The sequence below is a fragment of the Hipposideros armiger genome, unplaced genomic scaffold (assembly GCF_001890085.2).
Source record: "Hipposideros armiger isolate ML-2016 unplaced genomic scaffold, ASM189008v1 scaffold_187, whole genome shotgun sequence".
NCBI lineage: Eukaryota > Metazoa > Chordata > Mammalia > Chiroptera > Hipposideridae > Hipposideros > Hipposideros armiger.
Window position 1 is genome coordinate 2,181,761 of NW_017731537.1, and position 23,334 is coordinate 2,205,094.

At 42.5% G+C, this 23,334-nt stretch overlaps 2 protein-coding genes across 2 annotated transcripts in view; one reads left to right on the top strand and one right to left on the bottom strand.

The window, feature by feature from the left end:
• Positions 1-78: 78 nt before the first annotated feature.
• On the top strand, positions 79-5,135 carry PDHB (pyruvate dehydrogenase E1 subunit beta). The gene is made up of 10 exons (XM_019652810.1): positions 79-186; positions 269-322; positions 1,638-1,745; positions 1,837-1,899; positions 2,005-2,040; positions 2,191-2,476; positions 2,895-3,005; positions 3,311-3,402; positions 4,173-4,314; positions 4,610-5,135. The coding sequence occupies exons 1-10, from the start codon at positions 145-147 to the stop codon at positions 4,753-4,755; spliced, it is 1,080 nt and encodes a 359-aa protein (XP_019508355.1). The 5' UTR covers positions 79-144; the 3' UTR covers positions 4,756-5,135.
• A 475-nt stretch (positions 5,136-5,610) lies between these two features.
• Positions 5,611-23,334, bottom strand: part of PXK (PX domain containing serine/threonine kinase like) — a 34,996-nt gene continuing 17,272 nt past the window's right edge. Inside the window, exons 5-10 of the mRNA XM_019652771.1 lie at positions 22,628-22,648; positions 21,421-21,498; positions 20,790-20,876; positions 20,259-20,328; positions 18,325-18,387; positions 5,611-6,917 (exon numbers count right to left, since the gene is read on the bottom strand). Of these exons, the coding sequence (XP_019508316.1) occupies positions 6,706-6,917; positions 18,325-18,387; positions 20,259-20,328; positions 20,790-20,876; positions 21,421-21,498; positions 22,628-22,648 (531 nt within the window). The 3' untranslated portion in view covers positions 5,611-6,705. The remainder of the gene's footprint in view (positions 6,918-18,324; positions 18,388-20,258; positions 20,329-20,789; positions 20,877-21,420; positions 21,499-22,627; positions 22,649-23,334) is intronic.

Sequence of the window (23,334 nt, forward strand, 5' to 3'; positions counted from 1 at the left end):
CGCCCCTCACCCCGGAGAGGGGGTGGACGGGGCACGCAGATACCGCGTCCTGCCATTGGTCCACGCCAGCGGGGGAGGCGGGGCCCTATACGTCAGCGGCCCGGCTGTGTTGTCATTCGGCGGCGGCTAGAGGACACGGTCAAGATGGCTGCGGTGTCTGGGCTGGTGCGGAGACCCCTTGAGCAGGTAGGCAGCGGCAAACGAGACCCCTGCGAGACTCCTGCCCACCCTTCGTTCCCTCTGAGCGACCTGTTTCTTTTCCCGCCAGGTCTCCGGGCTGCTGAGGAGGCGCTTCCACCGGACAGCGTCAGCGGCGTTGCAGGTAACAGGCTTGGACACTAGCCGGGATAGGGAGGGAGGCCCTTGTCCCGGGGTGGAGAGCAGGGTCGCCCCTGCCTCCTGGCCACTCGGCTCTAAGGGGAGAAAGGCGGCCGATGGCCTTGAAGTCTGTGGACTCCTGCGTGGGAGTCGTGCTGCCTCTGTGGCAGCCGGTGCCCAATGCATCAGCATGTTATCCCCTCGAGGCTTAACTGCAATCTGATGGGCGATCTGAGGAAACTTGACGCTTCTTCGTTCGCCCTCCCCCCTTTTTTATTTTTTTATTGTGGTAAAATATACCTAACAAAACTTACCATTTCAAAGTGAGTATTCAGCAGCATTAAATCCATTCACCACGTTGTGCAGCAATCACCACCGTTCATCTCCAGAACTTTATCATCATCTCAAACAGAATATGTAGTACCCATTAAACACTAATTCCCCATTTCCCTTTAGTCCCTGGTAACCTCTCTTGCACTTTTTGTGTCAATGAATTTTATCTATTCTGGGTTCATCTTGTAAATGGAATCATACAGTATTTGTCCTATTTCCCTTAGCATAATGTCTTCAGGGTTCATTTATGTTGTAGCATGTGTCAGAATTTCACTCCTTTTAAAGGCTGACTAATAATACTCTGTTGTGTCATATACCACATTTTGTTTATCCATTCATCCGTTGATGGATATTTGGGTTGTTTCCACCTTTTGGATTTGTAAGTAATGCTGTGATCATTGGTGTGCAAGTATCTGAGTCCCTGCTTTCAATTCTTTGGGGCATAGCTCTAGAAGGGGAATTGTTGGATCATATGGATCAACTTTTTAAGGACTCCCCTCCCCCCCCCACTTTTTTTAACTAGAGAATTCTACCAGCCTTTGTAGTAAAATAACTCCTAGATCCTGAAGGCAAAGTGGCAGTGCCTGTCACCTAGTGAGTGCTCAGTAAGTATTATTTAGGCTTCCTGAACAGTTCACTGCCCCACAGTACACTAAGTGTAGAAATAAAACAACCCAGGATACTTTCTACTTAGGAAGCTTTGCCTATGAACTGGTCTGGCCAGCAAGCAGATCTATTATGCTTGGGTAGACATTAAGAAAAATGTTCAGTAAACTTCTCATTAACATATCCAATCAGAGACTGGCTGTGTGTGATAGCAATCTGACTTTTAGAATTCTTTGAACTTTTAAAGAGAAGCCTATTCTATAGATAGTTTTTTATATTATATGCTGTGGGCTGCCTAGGTAATTAAAAAAGGGAGAGAATCTCAATAGTATCCTAATTAATCCTGTAACTTATTGACTATTTTCCCATACCTGTGACAGGTGACAGTTCGTGATGCTATAAATCAAGGTATGGATGAGGAGCTTGAAAGAGATGAGAAGGTATTTCTACTTGGGGAAGAAGTTGCCCAGTATGATGGGGCATACAAGGTAACCAGGATATGTGAAAGCTGTACAAAATTGAGATGCGCATCTGCCACCAGATACACTTAAAAGTAACAGGGTCAATATTTACTTGTAGGTTAGTCGAGGCCTGTGGAAGAAATACGGAGATAAGAGGATCATAGACACGCCCATATCTGAGGTAAGCCTTGCCTCAGGAAGCAGACCTTTGAGGGGCACGTCTATTAAAGTGTACACTGTTCTAATTTTTATGGATTTTCATTTATATTTGTGTTTTATTTTATAGATGGGCTTTGCTGGAATTGCCGTAGGTGCAGCTATGGTATGTAAGCCTCTTTATGACTCTCATCCAAAGAGATTTTTAACATGACCTTTTAAAAACATTATTTGAATTTTGGAGGAGCAAGGTGGTTGTTTGCCCCTCTTCATTGCTTTTTTAGTCTTTTTAACATGTACAGTTTTTATTTGACAGGCTGGGTTACGGCCCATTTGTGAATTTATGACCTTCAATTTCTCTATGCAAGCCATTGACCAGGTTATAAACTCAGCTGCCAAGACCTACTATATGTCGGCCGGCCTTCAGCCAGTGCCCATCGTCTTCAGGGGGCCCAATGGCGCCTCTGCAGGTGTAGCTGCCCAGCACTCACAGTGCTTTGCCGCCTGGTATGGGCACTGCCCAGGCTTGAAGGTGGTCAGCCCCTGGAATGCAGAAGATGCAAAAGGACTTATTAAATCAGCCATTCGGGATAATAATCCAGGTGAGCAGAGGGACCCTTGGGTCTCTTCTGAATATTAAAGAACTAAAATGAAATCTTTGCATGCAAGGCACCAATAAAGGTTTCTAGTTAGGCTTAGACATATCACATACAATGTTAATGATTTACAGATATAGTAAAGACAGTAAAAAATATAGTTCTCCTTATTTCTGACTATATGGGGGCCAGTTAGGTAAAGGAGGCATTTACTACATACCTAAAACACTGATTTAACCTTAATAAAGTTAGGATTGAGCAGACTAGTACAAATGTCAGTGCCTAAACCATCCTTAAGGCAACACGACAGACATAAGACTTCCTAATCAGCACAGTGAAACTCTTCACAAAAAGTGAATGGTAGTGTTGTGTATACATTTTTAGTCATGTCGTTACTTTTGTTTAAATATTTATATTTTTGCAGTGGTGATGCTAGAAAATGAATTGATGTATGGAGTTCCTTTTGAACTTCCCGTGGAAGCTCAGTCAAAAGATTTTCTGATTCCTATTGGAAAAGCCAAAATAGAAAGGCAAGGTAAGAGAACTTAGTATACATTTAAACGTTATTTGTAATCCATCCCCTCTATTTGTGTTAGATTCAATCTAGACGCTATTGCCCTTTACTTTGACTAAGAAAGTATAGGATGAGTTCAAGGTAAGAATGTCATGTTCTAATTGCTCATACACTTGTGCTTTTCTAAATCTTAGTCCAGTAGAGTTGTATTTCTTTTCTGGAAAGGCTGCCACTTTCCTCATGTGATTAGAATGAAGCTGAGTTGAAGATTTTACAAATGAACTTAGTTTCAAGTTTACCTTAGATCTGTGACCACTTTGTTTCAGGGACACATGTAACCGTAGTTGCCCATTCAAGACCTGTGGGCCACTGCTTAGAAGCTGCGACTGTGCTGTCTAAAGAGGGAATTGAATGTGAGGTGAGTGGGCATTCACTTGCTCTTAAAGAATCAGAAAGGTTCTTTTTAAATTTAAGACCCAGAAATAGGAGTTTGAGTTCTGTAACAGGTTAACTAGATGTAAAATCTTTGTCACTCAGTTCTCCCTTTGCTTAAACCTGGGAACCTACTTGCTTTTCAAATACCCAGCTTTTTACCACGTAGGTTCTGGGTCTCTTAGAATAGGACTTGCTTTCTCAAGTTAAGATCCAACCTTGGAGCTGGACGTTGGAAGAAGGGAAAACTTAGAAGTCAGTGAGTCTAACTAACCCTTTCATATCCAGGACCTAGCACTCGCTAGTTACACTTGGGTAAGTTATGTACTCTAAATCTCAGAAGACTTAGACTGACGGACAGGAGCTTAGAACAGCAGAGAAGGGAGAGATGGCTCAGAGTGGGGATAAAACATTTCTGTCCCATCATGGTGATTGTGAGAATTACAGTTCGTGTAGTTAGTGCCTGATACACAGTAAGCAGTCATATGTTGGTTATTAATTATTGTGATGAGAAAGAAGTTAAAGCCTAGGGAGGATAAATGAATTCTATAAGTTAACAATAGCTGCTTGTAGTAGATATAAAGATTTCTGTTTTAATTACAATTTCTCTTCTTACATTTTGTTCATGAATAGGCAGATTAGATTTTCCTAGACCCCAAAATTAATAGGAAACAAAAAAAGAAGTGGTATTATGGGTAAGATTATATTTGTGATGCAGTGGCTCTATAAATCTTATCTACTACTTTATCTGTTTAGGTTATAAATATGCGAACCATCAGACCGATGGACATTGACACAATAGAAGCCAGTGTCATGAAGACCAATCATCTCGTAACTGTGGAAGGAGGCTGGCCACAATTTGGAGTAGGAGCTGAAATTTGTGCCAGGATCATGGAAGGTATTTCAGAGAAACTGGTTTTAGAATAGTCAAGCTGTATTAAACATTGTATACCTGGATACTGGATAGAGATTGAAAGCGAGGGGTGGCCAAATTATATGAACTTTCAACTAGTCAGCTTGGCATTTTTCCTTTGAATAAATGCTTTCAAAAGCAAAACCAGAAACAATTCTCAGTAATGAGCATTCCTGTAGATTTCCCCTGGTTTTCGGGCAGCCATACCTCTTGTGCCAAGATGGTGATGTTCAGCTGGCTCCTCCTGCCTCTCTCTCATTGGAGACGCCTTCTCTCCTAGGCCCTGCATTCAATTTCCTGGACGCTCCTGCAGTTCGTGTCACCGGTGCTGATGTCCCTATGCCTTATGCAAAGATTCTAGAAGACAACTCTGTACCTCAGGTTAAAGACATCATATTTGCAATAAAGAAAACATTAAATATCTAGTTTGGACTTGAATTTCAAGTCATTTGGGATTTATTTAAAATACTTGCTGACACCCCCCGGACTGGACTGTAAGACATTCTGATTCATAAATGTTTTTGTACTGTAAAGAAGTTTAAATGTGCTTATATGTGGAAAAACTCTCCATTCTTCTTGCCCTAGACTCCATGCCTATTTTTTGTCTGTTACAATTACCATGTACTTTGAATAAGACTAATGTAAAATTTTACCTTCTCACTGGAAGGACAAGATATGATTGTGACAGAGTCCTCATGAAAGATATATCCAAAAAAAGACAACTTATATATGTAAAAATAAAAGCATATAATTTACATTTACTGTTAGGTTGTTTTGATAAGGAATAAAGGAATTCCTGACTATGACTAATTGTATTTTTATATTCTTGAAAATAAATATGGGGTGGAAGTCTTAAAATTTTATTAAGAAATTAGTGTCATCAGGAACTAATCATTAATCACCTCGACCTCATCAAACTTATAACAGGAGCTTATCCACAGAATCTTCAAATGCCTAATTCTAATAGGGTTCCCTTTAAAATTAAAGCAGAGTTCATATCAGGTATTTTCTCATTGCCAGAAAACACCTGCCATACATTACCCTTTCCAGAAGTTGAAATGGAAAAGACGGGTTTAAATTTTAGAAGCACATAAGGTACCTAATTTAAATAGCAAGACAGGATTGTTAGCTCTTATTAAGGGAAAATATGACACAAAAAGAATAGAGATAGGATAGATAGGAAGAAAATTTTAGAAATACTGTATGGATCTGGTCTTTGTTTACAAAAGGTACTACAAAAAGTTCCCCTTTAAAAAATTAAGCCAAGCTACAGGCAACACATTGTGTTGACATGGTTTATTTTAATAAAAAATACAGCTGAACATTTATCACAGATTACATGAAACTATAGACAATGACATTCTCTGCATAGTAACCAACACTGATGTGTGTACTTGAATTTTTAAATGGATTATTTATAATCCTTTAAAGTGCAGTTTATTTAAGGGTTTAAGCAAATCATAGGATAAAGGATCTTTCTAATAAATGAGTAACATTTAAAGATGATGAATTTGAATAAGTTTTTCAAAAATCAGAATTCTATAGATGCCAAATTCATCTGTAATAATAATCTCCCACAAACCACAAACTTAGTTGCTGAGGAGTAAGATCCTCTAATTGAAAAGAGCTTTATTGGATGTTAACATTTTTTGTTCAATACATTCTAACTATAAGGAAGTATGAGTTGAGTAGTTGCTTCAGCAGCCCCGAGTTCTAGAACCACAACAGTATTCCTGTGAGAACTTAAGAGAATGTTACAAATTTCCCCCATTCTATTTAAGGGGAAGACAAAGAACTCAGCTGCTTTGGCCTGGAGTAAGCCTGCTTCTCTGATTTGACTTAACTAGGCTTTGGGCTATAGTGTTAACGTTGGAAGATGAAATTAAAGTAGCAAAAATGGGAGTTATCTAAGAAATAACCAGAAAATGCTTCAGAATAGAGAAATAAACTATGAGAGGAACATTTCTAGGAGCTGTCTGACAGGACAGGAGGGATTGTATTGTAACACAAAGGCCATTCGCTGCTGTGACTGAATATTATTGTTTTTCTGTTTCCTTCAGTTGGTAGAAATATTGATTCAAATAATGCTACTACCCCAAAAAGATGCCCATTAAAGGATGAAGAAGTCTCCTTTAAAATAGTAATAAAGGAGCAAAATATTTCTTAAGGCAGCAACACCAGCCTGATTTTAATCTACTTGAAGATTATTTCCTTCTTGAAAAGCCCCCTTACATGACATCTGCAAAACAGTATGGTGTCTGTACCGGCTCAGCAATTATTCATCCAGGAAGAGGCTGTTTTAGGGGTTTGGAGGTGGGAAGAAAACAAAACAAAACAAAAAAAACCACTTTTCCCTCCAAGTGTAAACATGAAGCTTTAGCCGATCTTAGGAGCACTGTGATCGCAGGTTTCGGCTTTCCTCAAAGTTCCTTTTTGGAAATTCTGGATGGAGCTGAGTAAGGCCCCTCGGCTCACGCCATTCACAGCCTGGGGCAGGAGCTGTGTGGGCACCTCTGTGCTCGAAGGAGGCAAGGGAGCTGCTGCTGGTAGAGGCAGAGGTGGGGGAGGTGGAGGTACTGTTGAATTCCCTGTGGAGGAAAAGGGACAGCGTCATTTCACCACATACCCTGCATACATGCTCCTGCTCAGTGCTGGGCAGAATGGACTTTGGTGAGACTACAAGTGTGTTCCCTCAGAGGGGCCAACATACCCAGCACTGTACGATTTCTTAAATACCGAACAAGAAAGCTAGAAGCATCACAGGGGAATTTAAATCTAAAGTTGCTACTTCTCCCAAATAACAAGCATGTGAGAAAGGACTGAAGAAACATCACAGATTACATGAAGCTATATATAGTGATATTCTCTTAGTGTAGATGAGGCTCCAACTCCATTTCTAAGTTTTAGTAGTGGACCCCAAAGAAAAGTTCCATCAGCTACTTTAGCCAGCTCCTGGGCAGTTCCGCCTATTCCTGAACTAGCAATTGAAGGTAGACATCTGTCTGCATAGAGTTGGCCTACCTGAATATCGATTAATAATAAGGGATGAATAGTTCTGTAGCTGTGCCAACACACACAATATTTGAAGGATGTGATTTAATATAAAATGACCAACCACTCAGGATTCTTGGCAAGGAACCAGTGCCTGCTGGGTTATGGGTTCCAAAGGGGCATCTGTCTCTAATCATTTCCTACTAGGCTGCATTAAATAAATATAAAAAGCTGGGCCGGCCGAGTGGCGCGATGGTTAAGAACTGGCTTGGGATGCCAGAGGGCCCTGGTTCGGATCCCACATATGAGGGCCTGTGGCAGTGGGTTGCCATGGGCTACCGTATGTAGCCAGCAGCCAGCGTGAGCGGCCGTCCAGAAGCCGACGACTGATCTGCCTCGCCCGGAAAGAGCGCAATGATGGTGCCAACTTGGGTCAGTGAAGCCACGTCCTTCACAACTAGACTGAAGAACAAAACGAAAGCAATTTGTCTGTTCCCCTTCCCCCAATTCCCCAGCACTGTTCCCTTCCCCCCAATACCCCAATAAAAATCTTAAAAAAAAAAAAAGAAATATAAAAAGCTAATAATTGTTGGCAATGCAAAGCAAGGGGCAAAGGACTTTCCCAGCAATGGTATTCTGGGGGAGGAGTCTTCCTCAAGCACCCTTCTTTCCACTGGGGCCCAACCCAGGAACAGAATGGAGCTGCACTAACCCTACATCTTTGCTGAAGCATTGGGAGAGACTGGAATGCCGAGCTCTAGCCTAGTGGGCAAGAAGGCAACTGTGCAGGTGTCTAAAACTTCCCTGGGCTTCCAAGCACACATTTGGCACTTGAATTTTACAGTTTTGAATCAATGAATGAATTGTTCTCCCAGGACAAAATAGACACTGAGTACAGACAAATCCCTGCCTTAAAGAACTTGCCTCTGCCACAGAGTTAGGTGCCCCATTTCCTTTGAACGTGCAGCTCTCCGTGACTCCACCCATCTTTCAAGCCTTACTCTCCACCCCTTCCTAGGGCTACATAAGGGAGACATTCTTCCAGGTGGTACCCCCCCAAACTACTACCGAGCTGTGGTGTTAACAGGTAAACATACCAATCACCATTTGAGTTTATATGGATGTGTGAGTGGTTCAGGATAACCAATAAAATACTTAGGTAAGTGCATGACAGGCAATGGTTAAAGTGGGGCAGGCAACGGTTCAATTCTTGTGTTTCATAGAAAACCACTTACCTTCCTTTACATCTTTACCCAAACCTAAGGCAGCTGAAATTAAAGAATCACACAGATACACACACTCATGCTCTGCAATCTTGGAATTCTCAATAATGATATGGTGATACAAATAAACATTAAATACAGACAAATGAACAAAATGTAATTTCCATTGGTTCCAGACAATAACAAATAACTAATGAATGAAGTTTGATTATGTTCTATGCCAAGGTGGATTGTGGAAAAATGTTCTTGGCTTACGTTACAGGGTTACAAAGATAAGGACTTTAAACCTGAAATGAGTGTTGAGGTGAGATCAGGGAGTGTAAGTGTGTGATAGAAGCATTCCTCTGAAGGGGGTTTCTGGATAGTGGCCAGTGAAATGCCAGGAGCCGGGGAGATTGCCTCTGAGGGCTCTTGGAACTCAACTGCAGCACAGAGAGAATCTGGAGCAGTGAGCAGGTACCAATGCTGCCCTTCTCCCCCACAATGGCCAGAAAACGGCATCAGAATCTGTACTTGACATACCGGGCTGTATATGTATCCAATGAGTATCAGTGTTTCTGCCTTCCAGCTTTGTGCTTTGAGCCTGGCAGAAGAGTCACTGTGGGTTACAGATGACAAGACAGGCTCTAGGCTGCAACAGCACTTGTGTCCTAAAGGCATGGAACTGACCACCCAGAGACTGCTACTCCTCCAGCCCAGGATTCTGGGAGGCTAGAAATGGGCCTCGAGGGCTGGACTTGGATATGGGCTGCCAGCTCAGCACAGGACAAAACTGCTTGGCCTTCATAAGGAACCAGCCCTTGACTTTAGCCTCATTACTAGGTGCTCAAAACTAAAAGGGTAAATTCACTACCACACAGTTTGGGAGCTGGGGATGGTGTGCGGTAAATGGATCTTCATTTTCCAAGAAAAGACTGAGATTGTTATCACTTTCAATGAATCTCTTTGAATGTGTAAGTAGTATAAATAAATACACTGTCCAAAGTGTCACACGGTAACCTGTGTCTGTAAAGCAAATGGGATGCTCAGGGCTGTTGGGAAGGAGAGGCTGCTCATCCAGGGTACAGAGCAAGGTCAGCCTGATGTCCGCTCACAGAGGGCCGGACAAATCTCAAAGGGCCTGATGTCCCATGAGATCCACTTTTCCTCACTGGGCCTGCGACAAGGACAGAGCTCGGCGTGTATGATTAGAGCAAGAGGCTAGAACTCAGCTTGCCAGCTCAGAGCACTCTGGGAGGGAGACAGGGTCCAGGAGTCAGAAGGTCAACACTGGAGGAGAAAGAACACAGACGTGGCGACTCACAGTCTCTGACTACAGGCCCATCAATTCTTTCTGCTTTTTCTTTTTGCCTTTTCTATGGTCCACAAGCTTCCTTAAAAGGTTCACTGGGGCTTAACCTATAACACCTTGGTAACAATGCAGGGAGGGGAGGAATGTTAACAAGAGGCAAATTCGAAGTTGGCTATTTGGCCTGTGACAAACCTGAGAACAACTATCTAAAGCCTGAGCTCCCCCATTCCTCAAATGTGAATGAGCTGCTACCCAACAAGAGGCCTCTGATAGCCCTTATCCCCAGGCCCCAGACTAAACCGGACAGAATCCATGTTAGACTGAGTACTAACTGAACTCATACAGCTTTAAAAAATATTGGCCTGTAACAACCCAGGATGAGGGACGCTCGAAAGCAGCTTATCCACAATTATAAGCAGGTCAGTCCTCATCTCTCCAATCTCACTTTCTCTTAGATAAATCCCCCAATAGACAACTACCCTACCCTCTCCTCCCCTCCCCAGAATGCCACCCACCAACCAAATAGGAATCTGGCAATCCAGCAGAGGCCTGAGAACAGGCCACAGACTTGCAGCAAGAGCATACGTTAGATCTAGACAGAGACGCCTTGCCAGGAACATCCTCACCAGCCTTGCGTAAAGGAGGTCTGAGGGTCCCCTTCCTTGGGGCCAACTTAGCAGTGGGCAATGCACAGGTGTCTGTAGGTCTGAGTTCCTCTGGGATCTGCACATAGAGGTGGGGATGCCACCAGCCACCAGACCTACCAGAGGGAATGGAGGGCAGTGACCCCAGAAGCAGGCGGCACCCGGCTCTTGGGAACTGCTTTTGCCTTTTGCCTCAGACAGATGAGGAGGCTGCACTCATGTCCCAACTCAAGAATTATTAAGGATGCTTCACAAAGAACTGGTCTTCCATACTGCCCGTTATAAACGCCTGCAAGTTGTCTCTCCATAACTGAGAACTCAACTACCTAATGCCCTTTCCCCTTCTTCAGAGTAACAAGGAACCAACATTTTTGCAGCAACAGGACTTTGAGAGCCTCGTTCCCCAAGTTAAAGCACACCCCAGTGCCATACAGCTGATTTGCAGGGTTTAGAGCTGTTATTTTAAAGCTGAAATCAGAGTGAAAATGAAGATTTTGAAGGTCATGATGAAATGAAATGAATGTAAATGAAGTCACTTGGGTGCTTTTTAAAGATGCTGTATTTCATTTAAGTGTTCAGATAAGGAAATCATCTCAAATCTGCTTTCCCATTTGCTCATCGCTTCAGTGATCTAGAGCACGAGGTCCCATTTCAATACAGAAACAGAGCATCTTTAAAGTTAGAGAATTCAGTATAGCTTACTTTACCGAAAATTCACGTTCAAAATGGCGCATGCTCTACTGAAAACAGCAAAGAGAGAGAGAGAGAGGGAAAGAGAGAGAGAGAGAGAGGGAACAAAGTCATTATTCCGATTTTAGTGTCATTTAATTAAATAGTAAGAGACAGTAAAGTATTAGTCTGAATCGCATGCTGATTATTCAGTGCCAAACTAGGAGACGCTTAAGCACCAAATGCACTGGTTTGTAAACACGACTGACCGGTTTAGAGCATGGCAAACCAATGAGTTGCTTTCCTCCTCAAGTTCTTTTTTTTAAATTTCTTCTTCAGGGCCAGTCAGGTGTTATTTTTATTTATTTACAAGCACAACACTCACTTCAGAAGGCCCAGGAAGGTTTTACCTCCCTGAAAAGTGGAATGGGTACTGGGAGTGTACTTAGTTCTATTACTAAATGAGGAGAGTTTTTAAGAGGGGAGAAAAATTAGAACTCATCACTTTTTTCCAAACCAAGTCTCCTACAGTCTAAAATGGAGATGTGTCTTTTCAAAGTTGGGAAGAGCAGGTGGAGAGGGCAGGTTGAAGGAGGCGCTCTGGGCAGGGGCAGTGTGGGCCCCTCCCCAAAGGCTGTTGGGTTCTAGAGGCTGAATTGAGCAGTGAGCTGTATTAGATCACGTATGGCTACAAAAACATTAAAAACAAAAAGCAGGGCAAACATTTTTCCTGTCTTTTTTTTTTTAATTATTTTTATTCTTGATTTTAAAGTGGGTCCTTTTCAGTTTATCATCTTTCTTCTCAGTCCTTATTTGTCTGCATCACTGTTCCTGCTTCCTTTTATTAACCCTCAAAAATGTAATATTTTCTTCTATTTCTGGTCTAGGTCTTTTTATTGTTTAATGCGTTTTGTTGTTTGTTTAACACACTTTTCCTGGGAAATATCCTACCCTGACTTCTGGGCAATAACTAGTCACTCTACATATCTATCTATATATCTATATCTATCTATCTATCTATCTATCTATCTATCTATCTATCTATCTATCTATCTATCTATCTATCTATCTATGTATATTTAATCCTAACCCTAATTCCCAAGGATCTGTATGATATCTGACAGCCATGTTAAACTCAATCCAGTAGACCTGCTACTTTCCCAGTCACACCTAAAAGAAACCCCAGTTATCTTTGTGTCTTTCATCACCCTCACCTGCCACTGATTAATGACTAAGTTCTATTTGTTCTGGCTGCACAATGGTGCTTCATCAGCTTACCATTTATGTACATTGTTCCTTCATGCTGTAGGTAGTGATGTCATCTCACACCCAGAGTACTCCAGTAGCCTTCTAACTGGCATCTTTGTCTGTAGTCTTCCAATATACTATTCCACCTTTAAGCTCATTCCAGAATTAGTTTTTAAAACATATGTCTGAATACATATCACTTTTTAAATAAAAAACTTAGATGTCTTACCATGGCCTACAGAATAGATTTCAGCTTTCCTAAAATGGCATTCAGACTGCTACAACGGATTTTATTCTGCTTGTTTAGACTACCTCCCAGTGTACTCTTCCATTAAGCCTAACGTTCAGCAATTTTTCTAAGTAAACCATGTACTTTTATACCCACATGCTTTTGGTCCTCAAGAACTTTGAATATCTTTTCCCTACTTTCTTCCCAGTCAATGAAAATCCATCCTCAAATGGTTAGGTTAGTTTATTCCATCTTGGTTTTCTATCTCCATTTATATTTTATAAACACTTCTAAAGCAGAAATAGTTTTATTCCCATTTGTGTCCTTCACTCCGTCCTCTACCACACACACAACATCCAAACTCTTTCTCTCTCTCTTGTTGGTACACAGACAATGTTCATTAAATCTTTTTTGGAATGTTACTATGAAGTTATAAGATTTAGATTCATGAAACTCTAAAGTTTGACACTTTAATGTCTTACTTTTTATGCAGGAATTGTTTGACACAGAAGAAAGTATAGTTTGGTAAAAAAAAAAAAAAAAAGGCAGGGTTAGTTATTTTAAAAAGGCTCTGTTCTTCAATTCTCTTTTGAAAAGCCGCACATACGATCTGGCCTTCACTGCTCTTGGCTCTTCACCTAGATCCTTCCTGCCTTCTTTTTAACTGACTAGATTCCAGGTGAAATGTAAAGGATAACACTTTCCCTGACAGTGAACCCCCGAGTTCCTAATGAACCAACCTGTCCCATTGTCGGAGAAAATGCCCTTCCTCTGGGGCGGGGCCGGGAAATGAGGCCCAAGTGGGGCGGCTCGGGCTGACCACTCACGTGGTGCCGCTTTGGGAGGGTGCTGGGGACTGGCTTCCTTGCCCCACCCCCACCCATTCCAGCCGAGAGCAGGGGGAGGAGCTTACACTTCGGGCTGAGACGTGGGTGGGGAGGGAGGGCTCTGAGAGGACAGGAGAGCAGGGACGACACACTCACTGTTCAGAGAAGCACTGCAGGTCAGACCCGTTCATCCCAAAGGAGGCAACTGCTTTGTGTATATGCCCGTTTTGATAAAAATTCTTATGGCCTGAGACATTGATTTTGAACCTAAAATGGGTTTCAGATTTTGATTTGGCTACACAAATTCTGGAAACTCCAACATCCTAAATAACTTCATCTCTTTTTTCGGTGCCTTATTTATTTACCCTCCTTCTGTTAGTCAAGCTCTCAGTCACTCTGAGCCCATAAAGCTCTGTTCTCCCTCCTCCAGCTCCTGTCCGGATATGAAACTTCCCTCTCTCTCCAGTCATTCTTACAGACTGGGTTTTCTACAAACTGCCAGCTCTCTCTTCAAAATTACTGCTTAAAATGAGAAACTGCAAGCAGAAAGGCGAGAATTCTCTTACAGGGCATTCATAGCTTATACTTAACAGTGCTTTACTACTTATAAAGCCTTGTAATGTGTATTATCTACCTAATATAGACCAGGAATTCTTTTAAAAGGCAGCTTTAAGTCTGGAAATCACTTTCCCAAGGTCACAGCTGAAAAGTGGAGGAGGTATTACCCAAGTTGGGGTTTCTGACTCTTTTCAGGGTACTTTACACACCAGCCAAGCACAGTGTTTAACAACACAGGGCGTGCAGTACACCCGAGACAGCAGGCGCTCAATAAATGTTGGTGGGCTAAATGAGCGAAAACAGCCAAGTTTGGATCCTGGCTCTAGCACCAACTTGTGTGACCTTGGTCAAAGTCTTTTAAACCCACTAGAGCCTCCGTTTCTTTGTCTGTAAAATGGAGCTCTAGTAGAATCCATTCTCCTTGGATGGGAAGCCATGCCTGAGGATTAAATAAAACAATGACTATAAATCACTTAGAACAGTGCCTAGCACACAATAAGTGCTCAAAATATGATAAATATGATTATTAAAAACAACAAGAATCTAGGACCTCCCACTTACTCAGCTTTCCCCAAATACTGGGAACCTGTTTAAAAAAAATAACAGCACACAATAGCAAGGCAGCAGGCCTGCCTGCTTCCAAAGGGAAGGTGGGAGGCAATATTTCTGTGTGTGTAAAATGGGACCTTTTAAACCACTCAGCTCTATGATTCAGAGTGTAAACACTAGTTGGTGACATTTACCATGAACTATGTCAGGATAAAGAATTTTAAAGTTCTTCACCTGAAACTAACAATAAAATTAAAAAAAAAAAAGAATTTTAAAGTTCTTGAAAAAGTGACCTCTTAGTGGCAGCAAACATGACCTGTAGCAGAAAACAAAGTGCTAGTAATGTTCTCAGTGAGAAAAAAAGGAGTTTGAGAATCCCATCCCACCTGATGGAACTGCCAGCAGACTTAGGGAAATGATATTTCTCCCATCAATTTGGTAAGGACCTCAAGAAGAGGCCCCAGGGCAGGGAGGGTCAGTAAAATCAGAAAGGCCCCAGCTCTTACACAAATGCTGGAAAGGGCTTAAGAGAATAAGGCCCCTTTGCTTAGAAACATCTGCCCCATTCTAAAAGTAACTGGGCTTAAGACCACACTTAGCTACCACAAATGTGCTTAAAACTGACTATTTCAGGAAGAAAGGCACTGCTGTCGAAATGAACTTGCCGAAATGTAAGTTGACCCGTTGCTGAACAAACTGCCAAAGGCAGCGTCCACAGTAGATTAGAGTATGCTTGACTAGAAGGAACTGTGAGATGGTCTCCTCTAACTTCCACCCTTTTGCCTTGTACAGAGGAAGTAACTAACCCAGACACGGAAAGTGACTCATTCAAGGTCTCTGGGTAACTAACAGAGGACCGGGTGCAGCCACTGTTCTAACCTCGGACTCACTGGGTCCTCTTAATAACCCGACTGGGCAGGCAGATTTCCTATCCTCAGTTACAAACAGGAAACTGAAACACAGGAAGGCTAAGCATCTTGTCCAAAGTCCCAGAACTCGCAAGCGGTGGCCCTCAAGTTGAGGTTCCCTGGCCCAAGGTGTAGTTCCCAAGAGCTCCCAATTGAGTTGTGTTTGAGATGCCACCTTCAGCAAGAATTCTTTTTCAATACAAGCCCTTGAAAATGAAAAATGTTTCTTCATTTCTTGAGAAAACTGTATTTCATCATAAAGCAGAAGATACTCTAAGTCCCAAATAGACCATAAACTTGGCCTAGAAGTCAAGACATGAATTGGAGAAAATGTGATTCCAGCAACAAAATGGGCAGTGTGCAGAGACAGCGAGAAAGATGAGCCCAGTGAGAAGCCTGGCCTCCTGTCCTGGAAGAAAGGACCAGTCTCAGCAGGGCCTGACAGGCCAGAAGCTGCCACCCCTTGGCTGAGAGTCTGTCCTCACTCAGCTGAGGGATTGAAGGCAGAAAAGCCCTAGCAAATCCACCCACGGGGTTTACCGAGCATCTCCCACGGGGACAGTAGCATGAGGGCGACCGCCTATTTGTAGCTCCCTGATGCCCTTGTACAGAACAGAAGCTCGGGATGTTTGCTGGTGGACTAGTTTTTAAGGTGGATTCACTATTTAAGAAGGGGAACTATTGGGAGAAAAAATTACCATGGTCAGACCCCGGGAAAAGCATTGGCTTGAATCGTGTCTATCACGCAGCGCTCCCGAGAGGAGCTAGAAATGTGACTCCACTCCAGCTGGGACCTTGTCTGTCTCCTCATCTCTGTAACCCAGGGCCAAGCACAGTGCCTGGCACACCACAGGCTCTCGATTAATGCAGCTTGAATAACTGAACTGTGGGTGCCCCATGTAGGGCCTCAAATGCTAGGTTGACAGGCCAATGCTAGTTATCATTTTTATGAGCTGCATTACAGTAAATGCCCAGCAGAGGTCAGAGTACAGTCTTTGGTGCTGAGTTGATAATTTCATCAACAAAACATTAAAGGAGATAAAGAAGGAGCCAATATTTGCTGGGAACCCTTCAACTCTGCGAGGCATTGTGCTTGAGGCCTCACATATGTTTTCCCTCCAAATGCTTATGACTACCATTCAAGATGGATATTATCAAATTCATAGTAATGCCCTCCAACCACTCTCACTCACCTCAAAGTTTTTCCAACATTGACTCTAATGATAAGATTTCCTCTTTTTCTTCTCCTCTCATTCTAAAAGTTAACTCATTTCATGCAAACCTGCTAGTGCATGACATAGCTCCTATTCAAATCACAGGTAAATTGGAGGATTCACACAAAAAAATCCAAAAACAAAACAAAATATCACCAATACACTGTGAATTCCCCAAAGCATTTAAAAATAAGAATTGGCAGTTAACGTCCCAGCACCACATCTAACGCACAATGGTGAGGTGCTCTGTATTCCCAAATAGACACCTCATTTGTTAAAAGGGGGTGTATGGAGTCTCACTATTAATTCTTTCTAATTTCCATCATATGTCTGAGTGGTGTGAAATTAGTATTCTATCTACTAGAAAATAGCTCAACATGATCTGGCAGTGGATCTCCAGATATTTCTGATCAGCCTATACAAGTCACTTCTACAAAAGACAGAGAGCTCTATTTTCTGTCTTGAGCAATATTTGGGGGCTTTCTTGTTAACATCTGCTGACAAAGTCAGACAGGGAAAAGAATATAATCCCCATGAGCCAGGTACTTTGCTACTCAAAACAGACCCTGCCCCAGCACATTCTGCAGCCAGCCATAGGAACCACGCTCAGCCGGCAAGGAAGAGCCGCCACCAGCCAGAAGTACATTGTTCAAACCAGTCCACTTCCCTCTGCTTGTTGTTTTGTAAGGAAGGTCAGTTAGAAGCGTTTGAGAGCAGTCAGATAATGATGCACTTGGTAGCTCCCGGGTGCCGCCTATCGTATTATCAACCCAGCCAATGCCTCTCTCTTCAGACAGCTGCAGCAACTCTTCCGAGCACAGCTGACAAGCTCTAAGTGACAGAATCAGCTCCTCTGACATCTAGAACATCTGGTTCATTTAAGAAGTGAAAGGAGATACTAGTACCCCAGTGTGTTTTTAATGGGGCTTACAAAATGGTTAGGAGATACTAGTTCAAAAAGGACAGAAGGAAAGATAGCATTAGGAGGTCACTCCACAGAGTTAGAGATTATTTTTATAAGTATTCCCCGAGATAAATTCTTTCTACATTTTTCAAACAAAACTCTCAGTATCTGATTTGATTCACAAAGGTGAAACAAAGGCTAGCCACAGAAAAATATTCAGATGCTTAAATGCATTGCAGAGCAGAACAGAGCACAAAGAGTTATCAGGAAATCAGAAACTCGGTGGTTATTCACTCCCACACCTAGGCATTTCACCAGTTTTGCTCTGTGACAAAACCAACATTATGGCTGAGTTCCCTGAGGAGAGAGAGCACTGGCAGGAGAGGGCCCCTGGGTGGCAGTGCAATTGTTTTATTCAGCTGAGTCTGGACCAAGACAAGCTCTGATCTGAGGAGACCTGCATGAGGCTTTTCAGCAAAGAGAGCGAGCTAAAGGTAGAGGGTGGTTAGCGGCCCTGATACCAACTATTCCACTCCCTGTGAAACCCGAGTTTGTAAATCTAGACCCTCAACCCTCCCAAATGACACTGCTAATTTGCACTCCCACCAGTTCTCTGGAGAAGGCCCGCACTGTCCAACCCGTGAAACACTTGGGCCAAGGTGAGAAGAGAAAGAGCCCCGCTCCTCTTCCTGTTGGTGGAGAGCAAGAGGGAGGCAAGCCACCTTTCCTCCATCACTGACCTGCTGTGGAGGGTGGAGTTGGTGATGACGGAGATGTGAGAGGTGAGCTGGCCCCAGATCCTGCTAAGAGAACACACAGAAACACACATGGGGACCAAAGAAAGACATTTGGAATTTGGTCCTAGCTGAGCCTACCGCTGTCTGAGAATCTGCACTTGGCTTAGTGTGTGGGCCTTGTGGTGAAAGGTGAGGAGGGACAGAGAATTTAGAGACTGGACCGGTGACCACAGGCTTCCGCTCAGGGCCTGGGGCCTCCCCTCTTCCCTTCTCTCTCCCCCGAGTCCTTCTCTGGCCTAGACTCTGCAGACAGTAGTGTCAGCATGATTCTCACCCTCTTTCTGGAGTCTACCATCTTCTCCCATCCCAACTCCTCCAATTTTCAGCTCCGTCCACACCACCTGCGTTCTCTGCTGTGGCTAATCCAGTCTTTGGGTCTTGTGTGCTATTCACTATTTTTTCGTGCTCCCAGCAGATATCTTCCTTCCTGACTTCACAGAGAAGACTGGAGAAGGCACGAACTGTGAACATCCTCAATTTCTTCCCTTCCCTTTGCTTTTAAATGCCTCTACCTCTTTACCTGCCCCTCAGGGCTCCTGCCTCCAAGGAGAGATGGACTGGCTTCCTCCAAGGCTGAGACTGATAGCTGGGCTCTTGATGCTAAGCTCTTGGCCTTCTAGCCCCTTCACCCCATCATTCTCTCTTTTGCATCTTTGGATTCTCCCTCTCTGCTAGGTCCCTGCTGCTGCCTAAAAGTATATGGCTATTCCTCAACCTAAAGAAACCTCCCCTTCCCTTGGCCTTCTAGGGCTAAGCCAAAGCTGCCTGAGTTAGAATGAAACCTCCCCTCCTCTGCATGGAACTCTACTTCACAGATTCACAAGGTAGAAGAAACGGAAGGCCCCAAGGGATCATTAAATCTAGTCCTGACTTCCAAAGTTGGGGACATTAAGGTCCAAAGCCAGCAGAGCTGCGTGAGGGGCAGTTGGGAGTGACAGCGATGACTTGCCAACTCAGGACAGTGCTCTCTGTACTATATCAGTCCTTCTGGAATGATGCTTTTTGCCATCCCCCAAAACTATCAAGTCCTTTCCTTAACACAGGAGGGCACATTCTCCTACCGCATGGTGACCGCAGCAGAGGACAGGATTTAGGGGCACTTCTGTTTGTGCAGGCTCCATTAAAAAATAGGAGGCCCCATTTTTCAAAGCAAATTGAATGCTGCCTGGGTTTGTTTTGTGTATTTTCACTAGGCTCTTTCTTTTTTTAATGACAGAATATATACCTTATATCAGCATTACAGTTTCGCTATTTGTGTTCTGATAAATTAATGTAAAAACACGCAGCGCATTAAATGCCACTGTGCCTGGAGGCACATGGCACATTTAGCGTTTCACACATTTAAAACATTTAAGACATTTAAAACATGTCCCCGGTTTTAAAAAGAGGAAGGGGGAGAGGAAGAGGAAGAGGGATAGAAGGGGAGGGGAAAGGAAGAAAAATGGATGGAGGGCTGAATGAGAGCCAGGGGCCTCAGGCTGGCAGAGACTTGGGGAAGAAGGCTGAAAACTACCAGCTGGAAAATCTTTGAGATGGAACTGCAGGCTTGCTCAGCATTATTAAAAAGTGGGTGGGCGGGGGGGAAGAAAACAGGAGGCCTTGCATTTTAAGTTGCGTTGGTTTTTCTTCCATGGCTAATGCTCATCTTTTGTTGATCGAGTCTTGCCATCAGTGAGGAGGCTGAGTTACCCAATAACCTCTGAGGTCCCTTCCAGCACTTGAATTCTGTCGTAATCCTTCATTAGGGACAGAATTCTTTTGTTTTCTACATTCATTACCACACTTGGGCCAACAAAACCCAAGACCTCTTGACCGGATACAGACTCCTGGTCCCGATCTTTGGGTGCTGGGCTCCACTACAATCTACAGCCAGTTACCTGAATTATTGGAGTTGCTATATTTTGCTGAATGGTCTTCACTATTTTCAATAGCAGATCGCTTTGACTTCTTTAAAAATAAAAAGACAGGGGGAAAAGCAAAGAATAAATACACTGAAGCTGAGAGTCAGAATAAAAATATTTTTTAGGCACACAGTTAAACATCTACATACGAGGTCATATTTGGCCTCATAATTTAATAGAGTGAAGAAGTCACAAGCCAAAGCCAAAGGGGAAAATAAAACCAAGAATGCTGACTATTATCTCGGGCCAATCACTCCCCCCAGTTACATTAGGACATAATCAGCCCAGCAAGCCAGGAAACTATATGGTCCATTTCTCTGCTGATATTATGTGGCTCTTTTTTTAAAAAGCTGCAAACCAGTCATCTGGAAATAGTTTTAGCTTTCAAGGAGCTATAGCAGAAAATCTGTCATTAACTAAATGTGCACCATTAGCCTAGAACCTTCTTCACATGTAACCTAGAACTTTTCTTTACACAGAGTGAATTCAGAGAGACACCAGGCTTACCTTTCGGGCTAAAATCTTTCTCTTTTTTCTTTCTTCTTCAGATCCATGGTGAGACTGAGCTCTTGTCAGTCTTCGGTGCTGGTGAATCTATAAGAGACCACAATTCACCACAAATGTAAGCGTATCCTACATTGATGAAAATCTCTAACATGTTTTGCCAAATCAAATTATTTGGATGAAAAATCTTTCCCTGCTCAGCCTGTCTGCCTCCAAGCTCAGGTCTGGATGTTTGGGAGAAGAGTATGCCAGAAGGTAAAGACCTTTCTCGCTTCCTCTAGTTCCTTACTGCCTCTCCTTTACAGGAGATGAGAATGGTCCCCAGCATCTTTAGAGCACAGACCATGCATGCCCTCCCCCCCCACCCACACAGCCTGCCCTGATTATAAAGGATGACCACCCTTTATGGGTCTGTTCATTTCCCCCACAGGCTGAGCTCCTTGAGAACTATGAAGTATTGAGGACTGTGAAGTATTCAGCTGTCTGGAAGCACTGAGCCTGGAGCCTGGTTCACAGCATGTATGCAAGAAATGTTTATGCAATGAATAAGTTACAGTAAATCACTGTGAATTCCATGGCGGGGGATGGGGACACTAAAAGATCAAAGGACAATGAGGAACTATTCGTAATTTACCTGTTTCTGTTCTTCAATTAGTCTCTTTTCTATACATTCTTTGGCAATTCTCAATGCCTCTTTTAACTTTGTGGGGATCTGAAAGAAGAGAAGGTACATCCTCTATTGAGTAAAACAGCCAGAGATTCTCCCAAATCCAGAAGGAGGACATCTGTAATGAAATCAGTTACAAGCTGTCTACTTGAATCCTATCCTGACCACTTTTGGTATCCCCAACACACTTGGCTCATTAGCATTTTTTAAATTAAATTTATTAGGGTGACAATGGTTAGTAAAGTAGCTCTTTAGCATTGTTATTAGTGAATATTTAAAACAAACACATAAATAAACATGATGTTTCAAGGGTTAATTCCCAAGGGATTCTGAATTACCAAAACAATCTTGAAAAAGAAGATTGAAACTGGAGGCCTCACACTTCCAAATTTCAAAATATATTACAAAGCTACAGTAATCAAAATAGTGTGATACTGGTATAAAAAAAGACACATAAACAAATGGAACAGAATAGAGAGCCTAAAAATAAGCCCTCATGTATATGATCAAATAATCTTTGACAAGGGTGCCAGAAGCACACAGTAGGAAAAGGACAGTTTCTTCAATAAATGGTGCTAAGTAAATGAGATATCTACATGAAAAAGAATGAAGCTGAACCCCTACCTTACACCACATACAAAAATTAACTCATAATTGGATTGAAGGGCTTCCAGTCAAGATGGCAGAGTAGGTAAACACTGTGCTCACCTCACATCAAAATTACAATTAAACTACAGAACAAATATCAATGAGAATCACCTGAAGTCTAGCTGAACAGAAGTCCTATAACTAAGGATATACAGAGGAAGCCATGTCAACACTGCAAAAAAACAAAAATACCCTAGAAATAAACAATTTAAATAATCATCAGTAGGAATAAGGGACTGGAAAAAAAATTGTATTAAAGACCTAAATCAAACACCTAAAACTATAAAACTAGAAGAAAGCATAAGGGAAAAGCTTCATGATATTGGATTTGGCGATGATTTCTTGGACAGGACACTAAAAGCATAGGCAACAAAAGCTAAAATATACAAATGGGACCACATCAAACTTAAAAATGCTGCACATCAGGGCCGGCTGAGTGGCGCGATGGTTAAGAACTGGCTTGGGATGCCAGAGGGCCCCGGTTCGGATCCCACATATGAGGGCCAGTGGCACTGATCTGCCTCACCTGGGAAGAGCGCAATGATGGTGCCAACTTGGGCCAGTGAAGCAACGTCCTCCACAACTAGATTGAAGAACAAAGCGACAGCAACTTGTTTGTTTCCCTTCCCCCAATTCCCCAGCACTGTTCCCATCCCCCCAGTTCCCCAATAAAAATCTTAAAAAAAAAAAAATTCTGCACATCAAAGGAAACAATCAACAGAGTGAAAAGACAACCTATGGAATGGGAGAAAATAACTGGAAATCATATCTAATAAGAGATTAATATCCGGAACATATAAAGAACTCCTAAAACTCAACAACAAAAGCATTAAGTAATTGAATTTAAAAATGGACTTGTCACAAAAAATCGATTATACCACAATGAAGTTGAAAACAAAACAAAACAAAGGACAGAAAATCAAAGAAAACAAAATGGGAAAGAACCTGAATAGACATTTCTCCAAAGAAGATATACAAATGACCAAAAAGTATATGAAAAGATGATCAACACCTCTAATCACTAGAGAAATGCAAATCACAACCACAATGAGATATCACCTCATACACATTAGAATGGTCACTATTGAAAAAACAGAAAATAACAAGTGTTGACGAGGATATGGAAAAATTAGAACCCTGGTACAGTAATGGTGGGACTATAAAATGATGCAGCTGCTATGAAAAATATTATGGAAGTCCCTCAAAAAATCTAAAAATAGAATTACCATATGA

Bases quoted from the DNA above. Each gene is read 5' to 3' on its own strand.
- PDHB (XM_019652810.1), top strand. From the start codon at position 145: ATGGCTGCGGTGTCTGGGCTGGTGCGGAGACCCCTTGAGCAG. The intron at 1,900-2,004 runs GTAAGCCTTGCC...TTTATTTTATAG, and splicing joins TAGACACGCCCATATCTGAG to ATGGGCTTTGCTGGAATTGC. The intron at 4,315-4,609 runs GTATTTCAGAGA...CTTCTCTCCTAG, and splicing joins TTGTGCCAGGATCATGGAAG to GCCCTGCATTCAATTTCCTG.